The sequence below is a fragment of the Perna viridis genome, chromosome 13 (assembly GCF_037379345.1).
Source record: "Perna viridis isolate PV_CMFRI_1.1 ecotype Kerala chromosome 13, ASM3737934v1, whole genome shotgun sequence".
In the NCBI taxonomy this organism is placed as follows: domain Eukaryota; kingdom Metazoa; phylum Mollusca; class Bivalvia; order Mytilida; family Mytilidae; genus Perna; species Perna viridis.
In genome coordinates this window covers 9,357,372-9,380,317 of record NC_142457.1, presented here as the reverse complement: position 1 = coordinate 9,380,317, position 22,946 = coordinate 9,357,372, and the positions used below count along the sequence as shown (strand labels likewise).

The following is a 22,946-nucleotide window of genomic DNA, read 5'->3' as shown; positions in this document are numbered from 1 at the left end:
ATTTATTATGACATTGGTGAATTCTGGAAAATTGTTCAAGTTGTGACATTTACAGAATGTTTATGGTAGCTTTATTTCTCTGGACATGGAGTTTGAAATGTGACACAAATACATGGAAGAATTCACATTAAGCAGATTAATACTTTTCTTTCTTCCTTTTTATGCATATTTCTTGGGACATTATACCTTTAATAGGGAGTATACAACAAAGTATTTATCCATAGAACTTTTAATAGTTTAGGAACTTTGACTGGAGAGGACTATTCAATGGTTTTAGAAGTTTAATGATCTACTTACTAAATATGTATATATTGGTCACAGTGTTACATTATAGGATTTATACATGGAATTAGGAAAGTGATTTCTCAACCAATTAGTGCTCTATAGGATTAAGAACTTAAATATTGCACATAAGGCTGTTTATGTACTTTTGGACCTCTTGTTTCCATGGTTACCATGCTTTTTATATTATTACAACTTTGAATGTTTTCAGGATTTTGGGGATTTGTTATCTGATAGTTAGTTTTTTGGTTAACTGTAATATTGCTATTATGTCACAACATTGTAATAACCATGCTATATAAATGTTTAGATTAGCAAGGAAATTATGACCAAATTAATTGAACCAACGTATCATTAAGATTTGCAACAATCATGACTTTCCCAAGGAACTATCTTTGTAAATACAAACCAAGAATTACACTGCAACCAAGACAAAAATATTCTCATCATTTCAATATATACACAGGGAAGGAAATTGTTTTAGGATTTATCATTATAATGAAGACACCATTCAAAGCAATATCCGATTGATGTATCTCAAGCAGAAGTAATGCCTTGGATGAAATGTTTGAATAATTTTGGAATGTAGAAAACTTTATATTGATCTTCCTCCAAAATCTGTATTGGAATGAAGAGATATTTTACCTAGGCATTCTTGCCATGTCTTAATATCTAAACCTAAAGGATTCATTTCATGTAGCTCAATCTTTCTGGAAATACAGGAATACTTGTTTTTCATCAGTGGAGGATGTGTATAGAAATTATGTGATATGTAATTTATGATTTTGGTGACATATCAATGCTGTGAAACTTTTGACAATATTTATTTTCATGTCACCTGGACAAACTACAGCTTTATACATAAAATTGGATACTTGAAACTTTTTTGGTCCAATTCTTTTGTATATATGAATGCTTGAAAATAGTTTACAAAGAATATTGAAATTTTTTAACCCACTGCATCTGAAGTTAACGTATATTATATGTATTGTTATGTATACAGTTTTGTTAGATTTAAAGCAATATTTCTAAATTTTTTGGGAGAGTTGGCAAATTAGTATAATTGATTTTTCTTGGTGTCAAATTTCATTTTTAAATTCAGATTTCAAACTATATTCTGTTCATTTCTGTTAAGATATATATTATTTGGCACTATTTTGATTTCACTATTGTGAGTTTTTTTACTTTTTTAATTCTAATTAGTGGACTGCTGTTCAGGATAGATGTTTAACTAGAGTATAATGATGTACATTGTTTGTTGGAAGCTTGACTTTAAAAGTGAAACTATCATTTATGGTTGAGTGTGGCTTGTGAAATACACTTGAATTTTAATGTTGTATTAGTTAGACATCAGAAGAGTCTAAACCCTTACAATTAGCCATACCTTTGAATATAAAGTGTCCTTGCATTATCTGGATTTGAATATGAGTTTATTTCACTGGTTTTCTAATTGGTTTGGATGGATATTTGGAGTCCTACTGGGATCTTTCCACAGAATCAGAAGTAAGTAATAAATCTTCGAAGCTTCTGCTCTTTTTAAGGGTAGACAACCCCTTTTTAATGAGGGGACATAACTCTTTTTTCTTTGTATGGTGATTAACTGATTCTTAAAATCAGAAGGGATTATGCCACATTGAAAAAATAGAATGGGTTAGATGGTTATATTGAGGACTAGACTAAGTATAGTTTCTACTAAAGTAATAAGAGATAGTAAATATGTGCAACTTCCACATATCTTGCTTCAGAATATTAGAACAAGACAGCTTTTCACTGAGTAAATTAGGAAAACACATTGCTGTAGAAATGCCCTTACCACTGATACAATATTTGAAAGCTAATGACAAGATTGAAGTATTTTAAGGACAGGAAATTATAGAATTTTAGAGTAATTAGTCAAGAGTGACAGATCTATTCATTTCTTCACTGATATGACTGAGTGAGACTTATCAATAAATCAATATGTACGCATTAGGGTAAAATTCCTACTTCTGTGCAGTGAATAGAGTTTCTAAAAATAGAGATTGAGTTTGCTTTTGTATCGGAATATAAACACCCTTATATAGGAAAGGGTGGCTACTGTACAATTAAGTAGATGTGTAATTGATTTATATCCGAGTTTAAAGTGTTGATTGGATGTTTATAAACAGGGATTAAAAGATTATGTGTATTTGGTTCTGGTTCATATCTTAATCTGGCCATGCATACCTTTATTTAGGAGTTAATGGCCGGCTCTTATTGCAGGTATAGTTGAATTAAGCTTGTTGTTGAATAGATCTTTGATGTACATGTCACCATAATCTAACTATATGTAATAGCAAGATCTTGTTGGCAACACCATAAATACATAGGGAAATCTGCTTATTTTGAATGTATTTTATCTACAGTACATGTGAGATCAATAATAAATTTAACTTTCTAGGATCCAGTAGAACTTTTCCTTTTCAATCCTATCTTGAAATACTGAGACTCTAAAGCTTAATGCATATGACAGATGGCAAGGGGACATATAGGGAATATTGGAATTACATTAGCGTCCTTTACCGTAACTTTAATAAACCTAATTCTATAGAATGGATGTCTCAGGTTACTTTATGATGGTTGATTTGTAAAATGCTACATACCGTATGCCTTTTGCTCATGTATATATTGTTATGCCCTCACACTTAGGTATACTATTTCCTGTTTGTCTGTCTGTACTGTACTCTGTCCCATGATTTGTGATGTAAACTTGGGAACCCTTCATTGTAATCAAGTAGCATAGTTGGTGACATTCCTTCGTATATACAACAAATTATTGTTTATAAAGGCAACCCACAGATAGATATTTAGGCATCCTTGTTCTATGGACTTTTTGTTACTATTTAGTTAAGTAGTTGTCAGGCCTTAATAAATGGTGTTACCTTATCAGAAACAAATTCAATTTCAGAATCTTGGACCTTGGTTTTGATATTTGTACCTCATCAAGGGAGTAATTAACTTGACTTCTATAGACCTTTTGTGTATTTTCACTCTACATGAGTTACTAAGGGTAGTAAAAAGAGTTGTTTCCCTGGAGTTACACTTGTATGTATATCTTCCAATCCTTTGATAGCAAATTTTCATAATTTTCCCACACATAAGTTAATTAAACCATTTCGATTTGAGATGCAGATGTGACACATTTTCTACAGATTAATAGCAGACTGAATGGTTTTTGTTGCTTCAGGTTATTTCTTTGTTTGGTAGGGCAGTGATGATTTCGTGTTTTGGTTTGATATCAAGGTGAACATCTCAGGCTATAATTATCTATGAATCATAATGCACATTTTACACTTGATGTGATTTTAAATTGTTCATGGTTGACTGAAACTAAAAGTAAAATTTTAAGTACCGGTAGTTTCATGATAAGGTGTGTTAAAGATGGTGTTTTGTTGATGTAAATGTGGATAAATTCTGTTGATTTTGTCAGGGTAAGATTTTCAAGTAGCTATTTTTATGCTAGCATATAATATCTGCAAAACTTGTCATTGAACATGATAGCTTAAGAATATGTGTTTGTGGGAGGATTATCTAGCGCTATAAGAAGACCATTCTTTATGTTGTGATTTCAAGTGTAAGCAAAATGCTAAACCAATCTAATTGTATCTTGTAGCTATCAGTATATTTTGATGTAAACTGTCAGGCACAAATTGATAGGGAACAGCCTTGCAACCTGCTTTGTGGTATGGCAGTTTCCTCATCATTGAAGACTAGTGGATGGCCTTGGGCTGACATTTCGTCTTGGTGGGGTTGTTGTCTCTGACTTATACACCGTACCTATTCTTTTTATAATAATTTTTATACAACTATCCATTCCCCCAAAATTTTACCAATCTACATTTTCTTCAATTGCTTGGCTCAGACTTTAATTATATTTATGCCCCAACTGAAGTCCTAACTGATAGCCCCTGACTTTTTAGTATAGATAATGACCATTTAAAAATGGGGGGGGGGTGCCTCAATCAGAAATATTCACTGTCACCCAACCACTTGCTGAATACGTCTCTTTCAGAAATTATATCTTATCAAGATTTCATGTTTTGTTTATGATCCAAATGTGCTGAATGTTATTTTCTGAATTATATAATCTTGATTTACATACATCTACTGAAGATTTTGGAGGATTATTTATTGTAATTACTGAATTTTTTCTATTTGCTGATCATCAAGGTACCAACCATCGGAAGCAAATGGAAGTTACATTGGTGCATTCACATTATATAACATTCAGCTTTCACTCTATAACTTGTGTAATTAACTGCGATTTTTGGCACCATGTTCAAAATGCACCCAAGTTGAAATAATCTAAGATCACATTATATTTACCATCTGATTAAGACACTATTAATACAATAAATACATGTATTATATTATTTGTGTGGTTAACCATGGTTTATTTTCATGTCTTCAAGAACTGAAATCCCACTGCCATAGCCATCTGCACCTCAGTTTAATGTAAACAAATTGTAAATTGTTTTAGAGGAGCCTGTAAAATCTGTTGATGTAAAAAAAAGTTACAAATTGATTGATCCTGAATGACAGGTGTTTTTGTATGAAATGAACTTTTTTATCAAAAGTTATCAACCTTTAAAAAAATGGAAACTGTATTAGTTTTATTACTAGTTGTGAAAAGTACACAGTTTAGCGATCCTCCTTTTCTGACCAAATATTTGAAAAAGTTTGTATTTGGAACAATCATAAGTTGACAGAAATGCCTTATTTCGAAGGTTTACTTGCAAATTTTATGTTTTTTATTCCATTATAGAAACATAAGAAAGGTCAATTCAAAATGGTGTATACCAAAAAAGAAGAAGGGGTCATGTATTGTAGCAAAATTGTTGAGTATCATAAAAAAGAGGGGTTTAAGAAACATTAACTTGCAGGTTTACAACCAGATCTTATGTTTCAGTGAATATCCTAATACATGTATTATCATATAAGGGTAACATAATTTCAAAAAGGGATATTTAAGTGTACTGAAAAGAGAATGTTACAGATATTGGTGCAACAACTATTGGTATCATAATTTTTTAATTTAGATGTATCTTGTTGAATATTCACCCCTCCCCCTCATCATTATCATCTGGAAGCTTGTTTCGCCTGTGTTCTTCATTACCTGTTTCAGTGACATGAAACACTTTGGCTCACTATGACTCACAGTGATATGTCAATAAGGAAACAGCAACATTGTCAGAATTCTATGTTGATTTAGAATGCCATCACTGTGTCAGTGTGTAGAAGGAAAATTGATACTTTTTAAAAAAATACCCTGAATCATTCTTTTATTCTATTTTTAGGTTTATCAGGGGGAGATAAGCCATCCATATCACCATCAATATCATCTGACTCATCTGATCAAGTTTCACCAAAATCAAATGTGAGTATTGAACTGTCAGTTTTGTAGTTAATTCTCATACTAACGACTATCACATAAGATTTTCTTTAAGGATAGATAACCTGAGGACCCAATTTACTAATGATTAGAGTTTACTGGTTTTCACATATTACATATACTATGTTTCATGATTATACTGGTTTCATGCAAGATTGACAGTCTGTCTATAATTCTATGTTTGTGTGTAAATGAAATCAAAATGTATTCAAAACTTGAATTTTCTACTTAAGTAGCACTCCAGCTAAGGATCATGTAAAATGTGATTCATGGGTGAAAGGTTACATATTTTAATTTTTGATATTTTGAAATGTCATAGTAAACAGAAAATAACATGTGGTTTTTCATATTACCCATGCTCTTAGGAGATAAAAATTACATAGAATGCACTGTAGTTTTCAAAATTAAGGGAGATAACTCTGTAAATGACGCTCAAGTACAATAGAATCTACTGGATTTTCAATGTTGATTATCTCCTAAGAGCAGACAGATTTGAATGAATAATTACACATTTCATAATAAAGACACATAAAACAACTTCATTACAAAAATAAAAATATGTAGCCTTTTTTGGGGTATATCACATTTTTCAGATTTTGCAAGATTCTTACTAAAACAGCTACTTAATTCTTTTTTTTCTTCATGACACAAAAACAGTATTTTGCATTAAAAGTGTGTTATCTAGGTTATAGGCTTAATCCATGTTGGTTCTTGTATATTATTATTTTCTAACAGAACCCATAAGACACAAACAAATGAGTTTTTTTAAAATAATTCTGTAACTTGCTGGGATTTTATTTCTATTGGGGGTATGTTTGTATTGTTGGGTAAAGACACATATTTTTCATTACAATTTACATCTAACCAATACAATCAATTTTATGTGAAAGTACTTTAATTCATGGATACCAATTGTCGTGGTTTAGGGAAGAAACACTAGTACGTGGATTCTTGAATTCGTGGTTTTTAGGATTTCAGTGTACACATCAGTGGGATTCTCCTTTTTGTTGGGAATCTAATTTCATGGTTTTGCCTACCCACGAAAACCACAAAAATTGGTACCCCACTAACAATAGTACTTTCACAGTATTAATACTGGAACACAAATTTTCTGACTTACTTACAGCCAAATGTGCCACATGATAATTGTATGATACATGTAACTAGCGTACGATTATTATATGATTCTCATATATTGTATGTTGATTTTGTCATGGAACCACATATGGTAATCATGTTTGTGAAAAAACACACGATTATCACATGCTGGTCATGCGATACATGTAAATGATTATCATAGCATGCTCAATTCATATGATTATCATATGTTGCAAACCAAAGGATTTTCATGTGTAGCACATTTGGCTGTGTATTGGCTGGGAAAGCTTTAGGTCAAGACAGCATTTCCCGAGCAATTGCAATGAGCAGTTGGCTTCTATGCTTAAGCTTAATGCCTGTATTCTTTACACATGTTTGTAGGTGTCTTTCGAGTATGATGAGGTAAAAGCATGTTGTTGGCTTGATAAAGTATTAATTAAAATGGTTCAAATTTAATTTCAAAATTTGGAGATCTTAATTATCCTCAGTTTTCTCAAAGCTTTAGAAATTTAATTGAGCGACCCCAAATGAAGTGCTTGACAAAAACACATTAGAGATGGCACTGTTAAGCCTTAAGTAATGAATAGAGCTGGTATTCAAGAGATCGTTCTTTCTAAGGTTGCCCTTAGTAAAAAAAAAGTTAGTTATTGTCAACCAAATTCCATGAATAGGCTTCATGTTTTCATTTTACATTGTGGGTCATTAGACCATAATCAATCAATCAATCTTTTTTTCTTTGGTGTCCAGTAATTCATTTGGTTACAGTTATAGTTGATGATGAATTTCTTTGAAGTTTTTCTTTAAGAAGTTTTGCCCATCATTTTTTTTTTTCATTTTAAAATTTCTTCTCAATGTAATATTTGTCAAAAGCTGACAAGAAAAGACTCACAGATACACATTCAACAAGGATATAGTTAAACTAAACTCAGACCTTAATTCTACTAACCATTATAGATTTAACCTTCTCAGTAGATGTTGACATATGTGAAATGTTGAAGAAAATTTAGCACCCTATATAGGTTAATGCGATCACAGGGTCAAAATTTTACAATAGGATGCCTCTTATTTTTTCATGTAATGGCTCTACTGTAAATATTTTAATTTGTGAGCTGTACTAACTTTTACTGTTTTCACAGTGGCTTGAAAAATGCGAAAAGTAGTACCTGCAAAATTGATTTTTAACTCTTTATAACGCTGATCAGCTATTCATCTTTCTATAACTGTGAAAATTGATACCAGTGAATATGTTCACTTGACAGAAGTTATCAACCTCAAAAATTATATATATTTACATCATAAGTTTAAGCCATTTTTGTGATCTTCAAACTGAACCTTTGTCTTTGCTGTAGCTGTCTTGTTGTATGCCTAAATATTGGCATTAAAGCTAATTTGTGTGCTGTGGAAATAGAAAAATTAGTTTAGTATATATAGTACAGGTATTTTTTTTTCCTCTGGTTGAATGTTCTCTTTTTTTTTGTTTTAAAAATGGATGATTTAATTTTCATAGAATGTAATTTTTCCATAGCTTAAATTATTTCTCATCTATGGAAGATTATGACTAAATTTATACATGTTTTTGGGAATGTTAAATCACCATGGGGGAAAAAGATCCCACTTATATTGTAGTTATAACATACGGCTAATTTTTTCATTATTTTTTTCGTCAGTGAGTAGAATTTGCTTCAGTTAAATTTGTTTTACATCCAACTAAAGCTGGTACTATGTCCTTAATAGCAAAAAACTTTGCATTAGGCAGTAAAATGACCAAGTCTGAATAAAAGCTAGTGTACATTTTGATTTTTAAATGTACGTCACAACTGAAATCATTAAAAAAATACCGCCACATCTCAAGGCCTAATATGTTTCATTTAGGTGCTTCAGTTAACTTGAATATCTTGCAGAATTTCCTTGCATTTATATCGTTGCAGATTTCAGGTTTTAAATGTTTTTATTTTCAAAACAGCAATGTCAAAGCTTAACATTTTTGTGACAATGATCACAATTGGCAATGTTTATGATTAATGAAATTAATTGTTTAAAAGTTAAATGAAAAGTAGCTTTATTGAATGTACTGTTACAGTGTGTGTGCTTGTAACCCTGTTTTTCCACCCAACAGGTAACCAGTCATCGTTCTCATACCACATTCCAGCATGGCACTAACCATATTCATAATGACACTTCCCAGCATGCATCAGGAAAGTCTGTTCTAGATAGTCTTCTTCCATCTAAGTTTGCATTACCATCCAAGGTAAGAATGGGAACCAGAAATGAAGAGTCCATAGGCCCATCATTTGAAAAATGTAACATGGGAGACCTCTGTCCGTCCATACATTTGAAGTCATTGATGTCATCACTACAGAAGTTTTATGGTCATCATTATGAACTTGTAGATAATTACAGTGTATCAAACTGCACCATGAGAACAGATTCGTTGACTGTATTATAGTTTTCCTTACACTCACTGAGTTGCTAATAAAATGTCGTCTGGGTTAGACGAATTTTTTTGGAGTTTTGGATATCATATGTTGATTTACATGAAGGAATGTGATTACTTTCCTAGAACTCCATAGTTAGATACATGAACTTCAGATTTTTACATTTTAAACTCTATTAGATTTTTTTTTTTTTTTTTGGGGGGGGTATTTACATTGTAAGCTTATATTCACATAACACTTCTTTCCTTCTTATCACAAGTTAATTTAAAAAAAAAAAACATCTGGGTCCTTTTATATGAAATATAATTATTATCTGATGAAGTTTGTAACATACATTGATTTGTGAATTTCACCTATGATGTGCATAAGAGTATCATGTGAAAGCTACACTTATGATTTGTTATGATTTGTACATGTGACTCAGGTTTTTTTTTTTGCTTTATTCATTACAGGTATCATCAGCAATTTCGAAATTCTCCAGTGAAAATGAGAATGAAAAGAAACCTGATGACACTAAAGCTCCGCCCAAAATCACACGCAAGAATAATTTCTCATCATTACTTCAACGATTCTCAAGTCCTGAGCCACAGGATGATCTGTCATCACGGAAACAGTCAGGTTTAAGACGTCAGGAAGCTTGTGCAATAAATAGTGGCAGCAGCGATGAATCACGCAGAAACACTCCAGAACGCTCGCAGTCTTTAAAAATAAAACGAACTCCTCCACCAGAGGATATTGAAACCATTCGAGGAGTTCAGAGATCTGGAAGTTTCAAGTCTGATTTTATGAAAAGACGGTTTAGCCCTGAACCCAAAGATAGAAGAGCATTACCAAACATACCTGATAAATCTGAAGCTGACCTTGTGCAATCTGAAGAACATATAGAAACTGACAATAAATCTGAGGCCAAGCATGTGGAATCAGAAGTACATACAGAAACTGACGAAATGAAATCTAGTAAAGTGTATCTTTGTACTGCTAGTGATAAACCCTCAGATGAACTTGCTGAAATTCTAAATAAGCGGAAAAAACATGTCAAAACACAACAGAAAGAGGGTGAAAAGGAAGAAAAGGATAGAATTACAAGTAAAAAAGTTGAAAAGGCTGAAAGTTTAGTTTTGGCACCTGATGAAGAAGTTATACAGAATGAAGAGGTCTTGTCAATGTTGAAAAGCAGACGACAGGAGACTGATTCAAAAATAATTGACAAACATTTTCATGACACAATAGAACAGAGTCTGGTGCAGGCGTCAGAAACTGTATCTGAAGTGACATCAGGTGCTCAGGAACCTCCTGTGAAAATTGTTCCACGCATTCCAAGAAGGTCATCTCATGAACTTGCAAGGTCTCAGGTCACCACATCCAATACAGCTCCTAAGGTTAACGGTGCAGTGCAAAAACAAGAAAGAACATCTGTTGTAAAAACTGAATTGAAGGATATAGATACAAGCTTAGCGGTACTAGATGTAGTTTCACAGGATTTAGGTGACAAAGAGAGCGAGAACAAAACTAGACGATTGTCGTCCGAGGAAATAGGAACAATTACATCAGCATTGTCTAAAGTGAATGTAGAGTCATCTGAGCAGGTGACCACTTTTATCAAAGATGTCCGTAGAACTTCTCACGGGAAAATTGATGGGAATTTAGTTCAAAAAGTTTCAGGAGAGGAAGTAACAAAAAAGTCTGGAATTATGCATGAAAAAGTTGAGCAACTTCGAAAATCACCTGAAAGGAGAGGCAGAATGTCTCCTAAATTATTAGAAAAAGTTAAAGAAACTGAAGCAAAACTTGCTAATTTAGGGTCTTCAAATCTGAAGCGCTCCGAGTCCTATGGCTCAAAAGAAGGAGAACGTTCAAAGCCAAAAGGGATTTTAAAAAGAGCAGAATCTATGAAGAAAGGTGGTGTGGTTGTGGATCCAGAACTTGCCACAATTCTACAACGACGAAGGTCTCGTCATGAGGAGTCACCTGAAACAGAAACAGGATCCAGAGTGACACCCTCTGCTCAAGATGATATCCAGGAAAGTTTGAGGTGAGTTCATATGCCCTTTGAGACATTGTTTCCTTCCTATTATTAGGGTCCGTCTGTCTGTCTGTCAATAATGAGAATATCCAGGAGATAGAATTGTGTTTGATTGTATCACCCTTTTTTCAGAAAAGGCACTGTGTCTGTCTTTTTGTCACAACTTGAGAGTGTTAAATCATTTGTTATTATTACTTATAAGTTAAAATGTGACCTCCCTAAATCATGTTCAATTATACATATGGTACCAGTATCGTATTGCATATCCCTGAGCAGGTGTACGTCAAAACATGGATGCTATAAAAATATAGTGCATTTTCTTTTTGCCTCTCTACAAACTAATATTTTGTCAAAAGATATGAACAATGACTTATAAAATAGAGCAAACATCACACTGTAAGATGAAGAACTTTTTTAAAAGAAAATCTAACATAACATCATAAAAATGTTCCACTGAAAAGGTTGGTTTGGTGAGTGCAAAACGAAAGTGAAAGTAGGGAAAATGGCTATTTATAGTTCGAGACTACTTTTCTGTCCGATCTTCGTGGACTCACCCTATTTTCTTTGCGGGAAATTATTTTTTCACATGTCCTTAGAAATGCTACATAAGTGAAAGTTTTATTGAATCAATTTACATATTTTTTTAAAAATCCTAAAAATATGCACTTCACTATAGAAGTCTATGGGAAAATTAATACGATACTGAGACCATATGAAGTAGTTGATATAAACATGAACTTGAGTAATTTCCCTTGCTTCTCCACAAATCATTTTTTATCTGTTGCATGCAGTAGTCAACAAAAAGAGCAATTATTCACTTGTTCTTATCTTTATTGACCTGCTGCAGGTGAGAGACTCCTCTAAAACTTTCCCCTTGGGGAACCCCAAATCATCTGTCACATGCAATAAATAACTACAAGAGCAGTACTTTTCATGTATTGTGTTGTCTGTTACTGAATACAATATTTTGAGGTAAGAATTTTTTTTATTATGCTACATGTACATGTACATGCATGATTTGATATGAAATCTGAATGGTTCAAGATCACAATTATTGTTTTGTGAGGAAAATTCTTCTAATATGAACCTGTATTTTCAGTAATATTAGTGGTAGAATCAAACATTTTGAGGTAGAGGTTTTATATTAGGATAGAATAAGTAATTTTGTTAGAGGTACATGTACAGTCACAATTAGAGGAAGTAATGGTTTGTTTACATTTTTCATGTAATTTTGAGGAAGTGCCTCAGATGAGGTAATGATATATGTTAACTGTTTTCATGGCTATGGTGATGACTGTTATGAGAGTGATTTTCCAGACTTGAGAATTCTGATGAGATGGTTGACTTCAGCTATTTGTTCAAGGTTGTTTGTACAATTCTGTGTTTAATTAATTGTTTTACTTGAACTATATTCATGATAATCCAACTGGCTTCAATTTGTGCTGTCCCATTATCATATCAATAACTTGGTAATTTGTTTTCTTTTTGGAACTTATTTTCTGCTTTTTTTTAACCATGTCATTTCCTAATGAGTTTTAAAACCTTCTTCTGCTCAACCCTTCATCTGCTCAACATGTTCTATTGATCAAATCTCCTCATCCAGAAATGCCAGAATATCTGCCAAAGGAGGTTAAAACATCAATCAATCAATCAATCAGCCTTTCTTCAGTCATTGCAGCCATTGCATACATGACCATAAAGTGTAAATCAGTGAGTACCATTAAAACCATTTATTCTATTGCCAATGTCACTTTGATGTTAAAATTTAGGTTTCCCTACCAGGACCAATAAACTTACTTAGATTTCCTGAAATGATGTCAGCAGTTTAAGCAAGTACCGGTTATGTAAGATGTTCCAAGTTTACAAACTACTGGAATAGAAAAGTTATTTTTCAGAAAACTGTGGCTATGTGAGGGCGGATCCAACTTTCAGGTTGGGATGTAAATAGAATTAAATGCCAAGCTAAGCAAGGCAAGAAAATTTGTTGGGGTCAAATTTGTGAACAGTAAAAGATTTCATTAAAAAAAATTAATTTTCCAAAAAAAAGAGGGGCACTTGACAAGAAAAAACCCGCCCCCTGTTGAATCTGTGCCTGCCATGAAATCATGATTATATACAAACAATCTACTTGTAAAAAATATTGTATATGTAATACAATAAATCTTGTTAATGTAATTTTCTACAACATTTGAATGCACAGTCATTCAACTTGGATTTTAATGTCCTTGTAATTTTATAATTCCAACTACAGTTTTCTATTGCCTCTCCTTTCAATCAAAGTTTAAAGACCTTTTGACCTCAAAAACATCCAGCCCACACTGAACTTCATGTCTGTACTTCCTAAGACTTATTCTATTGATGACTACACAGTAAAACAAACACATGTATCATCTGTGTAAACATATAAATAAATCCTCAGTTATATCCATCCTGCTGCAGGCATCGTTTTGTAGCACATGGTGTCCTATGTACCATGGGAATATCAGAAGTATTTATCTCTGCAGAAATTTCTTCCAGGTAAAGACTTGTTTATTTCCCCATAACATTTCCTGAATTTTACATGTATTCTTCGTAAATCCTGCTGCTGACATTTCTCATAATTTTGTCATATCATATTGTTAGAAATCTTGTTTATGTAAGTAACTTTTATATCTGATCTTAGGTAAAGTCATATTTGTTATTAAGTACACCTATATGTAAAATTTCATATAATTCAATCCTGTATTTTTTTTCAAATCATGCTCAGAGTCAATTTGTTCTTCTTTTTAACAACACCCTTCCTACAACCCTTAAAAAAGTAACAGACATCAGACTTTTTTCATCCCAGTGGGGGTGTTGTCTCTTTTGCATACTCACCATATCAATTCTCCTTATATTGGGTAATCAATAAATATGTGGTAAAACTCATATTGCAGAATCTTGTATGATTATGGAAAAAGGAGTGATGGATAATTAAGAGGTAGACCGTTTGTATTCAACATTTTACATCAATCTCATGTAAGCATCAAAGTAACTTGGATTGATTTTATTTTGTTTCAAATGAAAGCTTGAAAAGCTTTCATGAAATTGAATATGATACAAGCATATCACTGATTTCAAGAGTTTTCTCCCATACCCTAGGTCTACCTCCTTGAGGGAAACAGCCTGAGTGTTAGCAAGAAGTTGACTCTCGATAAAAGAACTGATGACAAGTTCACATCTTCAATTTTAAGCACCTTTAGCTTCCACAACAGTGACACTTAGCTAATACAACTTTTGAGTGTTTTAGAATGCTATACAATCTGATAAAGAATTGATATTTAATTGCTTTCTCTAATTTACATTTAAACACCCAGTTCTGATTTGCACCTTATCTGTCCCTTTAATGTGGATCTGCCACATCACATACAGCTTTCTCTGTAGTTCATACTCATTTTTGATATGAATGGAACAGTCTTGTGGTAGCGTGCTTGTCTCCAGTGTGGCCTTGTTCTGTGTCACCCATGTCTTACCAAAGATTTTGAATTACCTAGCTACTGCTTCTCTGCCAAGCACAGGATATAAACTGATGATGATGACAGGTAACTGAGGTTGGCTCAGAATTTTTTTTTGAATCCCGTGGCACCTTCCTGTGAAGGGTATTTACTATCTGACCTAAACTGATATTTTTTTCACAGAAATTTTCTTGTATTAAATATACAATTTTTAATACTTTATAAAATATTTCAGACGTGAGCAAGCTCAACGAAAAGATTCCGCCACCACCAAAGATTCTAATGAGGAGGAGGTACACATGCCCTCAATAACAGAAAGGATATTTCACATGGAGACGAAACTTGAAGAAACCCGCTCATGTCCAATTACACCCAAGTCAAGATCAGGGGCAGCAACTCCTAAACTATCTGCTTTTCAGCGGTAAGAATTGAAGAAATATCACACAATTATTTAATGGTGACCCTCCACTTGCAGTGTAATATTTAAAGATATTTGAATGGTCGAATTTACTCAACTATACACCAAAATAAACCAGCATCAAGAAGACTAATGTTAAATAAGAAAATGCAATATTTGTTCTTTATAATGATCATGTGATACAGTGAAATATGTCAACCAAACTCTAAACAGAAAACCTGTCTTAACCAGACCCTGAATAACCTGTCTAAACCAAACTCAGAATAAACATAAAATCTGTCTAAACCAAATTTTGAATGAACAGAAAACCTGTCTAAACCAGATACTTTCTTACATCAGATTGTGTCAGTTAAATGTATTCTGAACCTGGATAAAATGAGCACCTGCCAAAACTGGATGAATTCTACAGTCCAAAAGGGGTTTGGCCACTGTTTTAATATCCAGATTTATCATGTCATATTTGTGTTTAAAAGTTCAAAATGAAAGATCAAATTGCCGTGTTATTTTTGACTGACCAGGATTTTGAGACTAATATCAAAATTTCTCACAGAATCTGGAAGGGTTAGCACCTATGCCTACATCCTACTCAACTGCTTTTGATCTTCAAAGGTTTTGGCAAGACGTTTTGGATGCATCATGCTATGACAAAATGGTGCATTGTCATCAGCACTTCATATTATGAATAGGTCTCAGTTTTGGCAAAAAAATTGAGGAGAAATGTTATTAGTTTCCTGCTCATCAGCTGATGGATAAGTCACCATTTTAGCATTTATTATTTTGATGAAATGCCATGAAATATATTCAGCTTCCTACATGTGTGGCTTAACCTATTTTGTGACATTGAGATATAGTGGTGAATTACTTTTAATGCCGTGTTCTAGGATTCCACTTTTCCGTCACCTGGGGCAAGTGCAGATCTGATGTGGGGGAGTGGGGGGGGGGTATTTATTATGTTTTACCTTTCCTTTGGCAAGGAGAAAAATTGGATTACTGAAAGGATTTGTTAAGTTTGGAAGGCAGGCTTTAGTTGGTGAATAAGTTCATTTAGAGTTTTTCCTGTGATTTTTTTTTTAAAGTTTAGAATACTTAAATGTTCCACAGGAAAAGGTAAGGGTACAGAAATGTTAATTCCAATTAAAAACAGAGATGAACTATGGTCCTATTGAGTAGTCAGCAGTCTCTAATTCTTATGGTCCTATGGAGTAGTCAGCAGTCTTTGTTTCTTATGGTCTTGTGGTGTAGTCAGCAGTCTCTGTTTCTTATGGTCTTATGGTGTAGTCAGCGGTCTCTAATTCTTATGGTCCTATGGTGTAGTCAGCAGTCTCTGCTTCTTATGGTCCTATGGTGTAATCAGCAGTCTCTGCTTCCTACAAAACACATCATTTGTTGAGGTCATATCTAGTGTCATTTATGTCACAGTAAAGGCTTAAAACTGCTGCCTTTGACATGAAAGTTTGGCACAAAAGTTTACTTTCCCACAATAGAAATCAACCTTTAAAATTTAAAAAAAGGTAACTTGTTCCTGGATTAATGTCTCATCAATTATGATTTGGCTCACTGCATTTTTAACTATATATCACATATATATAGTCTTCAGCTATGAATGATGACCAAAATCATAAGTTGTAAAATGTAATGCTGTTTTCACTCCAGCACAATTTGGCCCAGTCCTATATCTCTAGATCCAGCAGAATTTGACCCAGTCCAATATCTAACTCCATCAGAATATCTAGTTAGTGAGATCTAATCTATAAGCATTCCATTACTAGCCAGACATGTGCCAGATGTTTCTAAAATAGCTGTTGATATCACAGGCAAGCACTTGTAAGATAAATGATGGATCAATTATACAGAATAAACAAATCTTCAGGTCAGGTTTATAATTATTTATTATTGGATTATCAGGATGATTGAAGTGGTTAATTGTTAGGGTTTTGTGTTACTGGATTTTTATTGGAGGGTTTAAGTACATTTTTTTAGGTCTTGCTAAGAATTGAAGTGTTTAATTTTTTGGGTTTTGTGTCACTGTATATGTCTTAGAGAGTTTTATTAAATAAATGAATTTTTTAAAGTCCTGCTAAGAATGGAAGTGGTTAATTATAACACAACTTACTGAGTGGAATTTATACTGCATTGGTATACTGTATTGGTATATTGTTCTGGGATACTGTATTGATGTATTGTATTGGTATACTGTATTGGTATATTGTATTGGTATACTGTATTGGTATATTGTATTGGTATACTGTATTGAAATCACCTTGTCCTTCTGTCAGTGGGAATGTTTTACCAATTATCTCCACTCCCAGTGGTTAGATAGATTTCAAATTTTGTGTGTTGCTTTCTGTAGATGGTACCAGTATTGCATTGCATATCCCTGAGCGGGTGTACATCAAAGCAAGGATGATATAAAAATATAGTTTTCTATTTGCCTTTCTACAAACTAATGTTTTGTCAAAAGATATGAACAATGACTTATAAAATAGAGGAAAGATAGCACTATAAGTTGACAAACTTTTTGTTATGAAAATTTAATACATTATAACATAAAAATGTTCCACTGAGAAGGTTGGTTTGATGAGTGCAAAACAAAAGTGAAAGTAGAGAAAATGGCTATTTATAGTTCAAGACTACTTTTCTGTCTGATCTTCGTGGACTCATCCTACTTTTTTTTGTGGGAAATTATTTTTTCACTTGTCCTTAGAAATGCTACATAAGTGAAAGCTTTATTGAATCAATTTACATATTTTTTTTTAAATCCTAAAAATATGCACTTCACTTTAGAGGTCAGTGGGAATATTAAAGCAATACTGAGACCAGATGGGGCATGTATTGTAAGCCAATTTGACTGCTGTCCTTTATCAACTTCCTGTTTCATGGGTCTTTGCTATTTTCCTTTTTAAAATTATGGTTACAAAAATCTTGGCTCTCTATGGACAGATTGATTTCAAAATTGGTGTGTGGCTTTATATAGATGGAACATACATTGTAGGCAATTTTGGTTTTGTTTCTGACTTCTTTTTGGAGAGTTCGTCTGAATATAGCTGAAATATTGCTGCTCGGGCGTTAAACCCCAACAATCAATCAATCAATTTTTTGGAGAGCTTAGGTATTAGTTTCTCGAAAGATTAATCAAAAACTTGTCAAACCGGGTACAAGCTTGTAAAAACTTTACTGATCTAACTATAAAGTGGCACTCTGCAAACATGAAAGTTTTTAATGGAGTGAATAAAGTAAGAAAATTGTTATTTATGACAGAGTAATCTGCCCCTGAAATCCATTTTAAGTACATTTGAATGAAATAGTCATGTTCATTTAACCAGCAATAAGTCAAATCTTGAATCTGAATTTTTAACTCCTTAATTTTGACTGTACAAACAGTGAACTTACACCTACAGAGTGACTAGATTTTATATGAATGAATTACAGTTTAATTTCCATTCAAACTGTAAGCAGATATTATTGAATGGAGGCCATTTTGTATTTAGGTACTTCAGGAGCCGCCATACTAGATAATTTGTTTACTTCAGTCCTCTTATAAAGTTTATATAACAGAAATAATAGATTTTTATTGATTCTTTCATTGTCAGTCTTTGTAAAGATTCAGGCAGGAGGTAAAACATGGTTTTTCAGCGTCAGTCTCTGTAAAGATTCAAGTAGGAGGTAAAACATGGTATAGAAAAAAAGACCACCATTTTTATGTATATTTCGACTATTTGCACAGACAGAATCAAGAGAAACACATGATTTTCTGTATCATTTTGGTAAATCGAGTATTAATTTCATAGAAATGCATTAAGATGAATGTCTCTAGGGCAGGTAACTGTCAAAAACCTGATTTTTCTTACATTCTGTTGAAAAATATCTTAGCAAATCAGAGAGCAAATAATGGTCTTTTTAAATAGAGAAAGATTATATTGTCTGATTGGTGGTGGGATTGTGACATGCATGTTTCTGATTATACAAATCTGCCTGATTCTTACAAAAACTTACACTGAAGAGCTTCCATGTCTATTGATTGGAGTTGTAAATTGTTTTGGTTGTGTTTCTGGGAAGTGGAGATTTATATGGAATTATTGATATCTTCAAGTTTATAAACTTTACTTTGGAATTTGTATCCGGTATTCAAAGTATAAACATACTGTTTTAACAAATGAACAAAATTCTAAAATAGTTCCAGTTTGAAGTGCGCTCAGGGTTTCAAATTTACTTCCAAGAGTGAAAGGTCCCAGGATTTTCCATGTTTGAAATTTACTGCCCACATGAGGAAGACCAAAAGTTCTTAATGAACTGTCAGTGAAAAAGGTTGAAGGTCCAGGACCTTGGAAAAGAAATTTTAAAGGTCCTAAGTCAGAAATTGAGGGTTTTGGACCTGGGGCCAACACTAATTTGAACCCTTGTCTGTTTAGTTCTCTTTAAAAGTATATTTTGCAGGGTCATTGTTACTTAACACATTAAAGCATTCAAAGTAGTAAATTGGACTAAAGCTTGTGTCTTAAAGGGTAAGTAGTCTCATGGAAGGGTGCTGGCCTTGTGTACGTGAGGTCATAGGATTCAGTCTCTGGCGGAATCACGCAATAGGCTTGAAAAGTGGTAATCTTTATTTTCCAGCAAGCAGTCAGTGTATATATAATGTAGAATAACTGGTTGGCTCAGAGTAAGAATAATGTGTCCAAGTATAATGATATTCCCTCATTTGGGCTGTTCTTTCCATAAGTTATGGTTCAGCTTGTCCATCTAGTACAAAGCAGGGTCTGTTCAGTTGGCCAGATTGTTCTTGTCCTGAAATACATGAAATATCTACCATATGATTTTAAACCACAATCATTCAAGGGAGATTGGGAAGGTTCATCAAAGATCTCAAATCTCTGGTAACAAGATTAATTGTCTGACTCGCAATAAATTTGTTGACAGGTCAGCAAGCACCACTTCACAGCCAGGAGATGTAGATGATGAGGAGGCAATCTCTAGTAACAACCTCCTGCAGAAGCTGAATACTCTTGCCGAACAGAGAACATCCTCAGTCGAAGAGAAGCGGAAAAGTTTTCAGAAACGACCTCGTGATGATTGGAGGACTAGAACACAGCCAGTTACTCTTGAGGAACTGGAAGAGGCTGGAAAGTAGGTATCAGTTCAGAGGTACATGTCCTGTATTTTTTTTTTTTTTTTTTTTTTTTTTTTTTGGCGTAATCCTATTTATGAAAAAAAATATTTCTTTAACTTATATTCATTTTAAGTTAGCTGTGTTATGTCCCTCAGAACACATCCAAATTTCTATTAAAAAGAAATTTCCCATACAACTTAAATCACAATCCCTTATTGTCATAAAGTTATCAGATCACAAATTATGGACAATTTATTTCATTTTATCATTCAGTTTTAACTTGTTCATTTCAAAAACAAATAAGCAATACTCATCTCATGAAATGCAATAAAAACGAAATTTATGATCAGAAGAACGTATATAACTGTCTTCTCATGTAAACTTGCTAATTAGTTATGCATGATAATAAGACAGTGATGTATTTGTTTTCCCATGTTTACCTACACCTGTTTTCTCCTTATTCCTATAGACCTCATATCTTTATTTGCAGGTGCAGTACTTGCATTAATTGACTTTATATCTGCATCTGCTTCTCTTTTGACCTTAGGTATATTTTATTGATGTGGTCAAAGAGAGATAACTCTTAGTGAAATTATGTGAAAGCTTTATGAATTGTTGCTTTTTGTGAAATGTTGAGTTTATATTTGAGGGAATCTATATGATTTCTGCATCCTTTCTTGAATTGAGAGTGTGTGCTGTATCCATGTTTGTTTACTCCTGTGAATTCTGGCTTACTTTGTGGAGCATAAAAAAATTAATGTGCTTTCATACTTTTCTTTTCCAGATACAAATTTTATGTAATAAATGCATGGCTTTTTTCTGCTATGATTATCTGAAATATTTAAACCTATAAGCATGAGTGATTGCAACTGCATTTGGCTTTGGTTCAAACTTCTCACTCCTATCTCTGCTTTTCAGTCTTGCTTCAGTTCAGGCTTTCCGTACTGAGGTTTTGAAAAAGGCTTCTTCCAATGTGTTTGAGAATCTTACAAGTAAGCCAGACAATACACACTTCAGTTGCAAGAAATCAGAGTTTCCCTGTCACTTACCACAAAGGCATGGGTCTGGGGATCTTCTTAAAAAAATGTTACCTGCAAAAGCTGAACTTGGATCGGTCCCTGAAACTCAGGAAATTTCCATGTCTTTCAGGAGAAAATTAAGTGAAAGAGACTCTAAAGCTGATTCTGGAATTGTGTCTGGGTCCGACTTAGAAGGATATGATTCTGGAAAATCAGACAGTTCAAGGAGCTTAAGCTTGGATGCTGAACTGACAGAAGATGATCCAGCTCGTCTGAGCGTTTCAGCCAAGGCATTTATTTTTAAAACAATCTCCGAGAAAAAGGCAGAGAAGTCAGCGAGTGGTGCTAAGCGTTACATTGACAGGAAGAAGAGAGAAAGGTCAAGGACACTACCTGTCACAGATGATGAAGTCCATTCTGCTGCAGAAATTGCAGATGATGATGAAAATGCTGATAATAAAGCTGTTCTTGAGGTTGATGAGAAAGGGGAGCATGATGAAAAGTCCAAGTGAGTAAATAAAGATGTGTCATTAGTATTCACAAACCTTGAATGATTAATATGACTTTTAATATATTCCACATATTGTATTTTGTTAAAAAGAGTAATCAAGAGAACCAAGGTTATAGCGGTAATCAAAAGAATGTAATCCAGGGGCAAAGACCAGACATGGAAAACAGACATACACAACAAAGAACATAAAGTAACTAAAATCATACATACAAAGTAATAAAAGCAAATTAGCAACTTGGACTCCACTAAAAACTGGGAGCATGGACCAGGTGCACCGGTAGGGTAAGTGTCCTCTGCTTTTTAAGAAACACCTTTTCTAAAAATGAATCAAATATAAAATAGAAGTCATTAATTGATGTTTAAATCTATTGCACAAGGTAAATATGTATAAAAATTGACAAACCAAACAACAGTATCTGTAGAATATATTTACTGCTCAGCAGTCACATGATATGATCACTGGTTTAACGGATCAGTTTGAAGGATTGATGACTGATCGGTAATCTATGACCAATTTAAATTGGTTTAGGTACTATTATAAGGTATGAATCCCTGAACAGACATACGTTTTCCTCTCACCTGGTTGGTTGTTTTGGCTCTTACATTAATAGGTTAACCAATTTTATTATTTCAATCCTATCTGGTTTGCCTAATAATTTTATTTGTAATGAAATTTTTTTTTCTTTTTTTGTTGTTGGGGGTATTAGAGGATTGATTGATGGTAAAAAGCATGTTGATGAACTCCATAGAAGATATTTGTGACAGGACATGTTAGGACAGTTGATTTTGTAGGCATTTAGATTCACCAGGTTCAATCTTGTGTAAATTACTTGAGCAACTTGTAAATATATGATTTACCTGAGCCTTAAGTATGAAAATTTTATTTTATGAAAACAGTTTCTCACATGGTGGATATTCAAATGATAATTAGAACTAGCAAAAACATTTTGTTTTTAAAGACTAACAAACTATAAACAAATACCCAAATACCATGCCACCATGGTAGACTGGAGCCTATCCAGTGGTGTCAGTATTTAGACTGGAGCCTATCCAGTGGTGTCAGTATTTAGACTGGAGCCTATCCAGTGGTAGACTGGAGCCTATTCAGTGGTGTCAGTATTTAGACTGGAGCCTATCCAGTGGTGTCAGTATTTAGACTGGAGCCTATCCAGT

General features: G+C 33.3%; 1 protein-coding gene across 15 annotated transcripts in view; it reads left to right on the top strand.

The window, feature by feature from the left end:
- Positions 1-22,946, top strand: part of LOC148599485 (uncharacterized) — a 139,115-nt gene that overhangs the window by 78,621 nt on the left and 37,548 nt on the right. For 8 of the 15 annotated variants that reach the window (XM_088557596.1, XM_088557593.1, XM_088557592.1 and 5 more), the window contains exons 6-12: positions 5,598-5,677; positions 7,172-7,192; positions 8,907-9,038; positions 9,678-11,257; positions 14,957-15,142; positions 20,054-20,260; positions 21,162-21,770. In XM_088557596.1, the coding sequence (XP_088413722.1) occupies positions 5,598-5,677; positions 7,172-7,192; positions 8,907-9,038; positions 9,678-11,257; positions 14,957-15,142; positions 20,054-20,260; positions 21,162-21,770 (2,815 nt within the window). The remainder of the gene's footprint in view (positions 1-5,597; positions 5,678-7,171; positions 7,193-8,906; positions 9,039-9,677; positions 11,258-14,956; positions 15,143-20,053; positions 20,261-21,161; positions 21,771-22,946) is intronic. The other 7 variants (XM_088557600.1, XM_088557603.1, XM_088557602.1 and 4 more) reach the window with 5 other exon arrangements.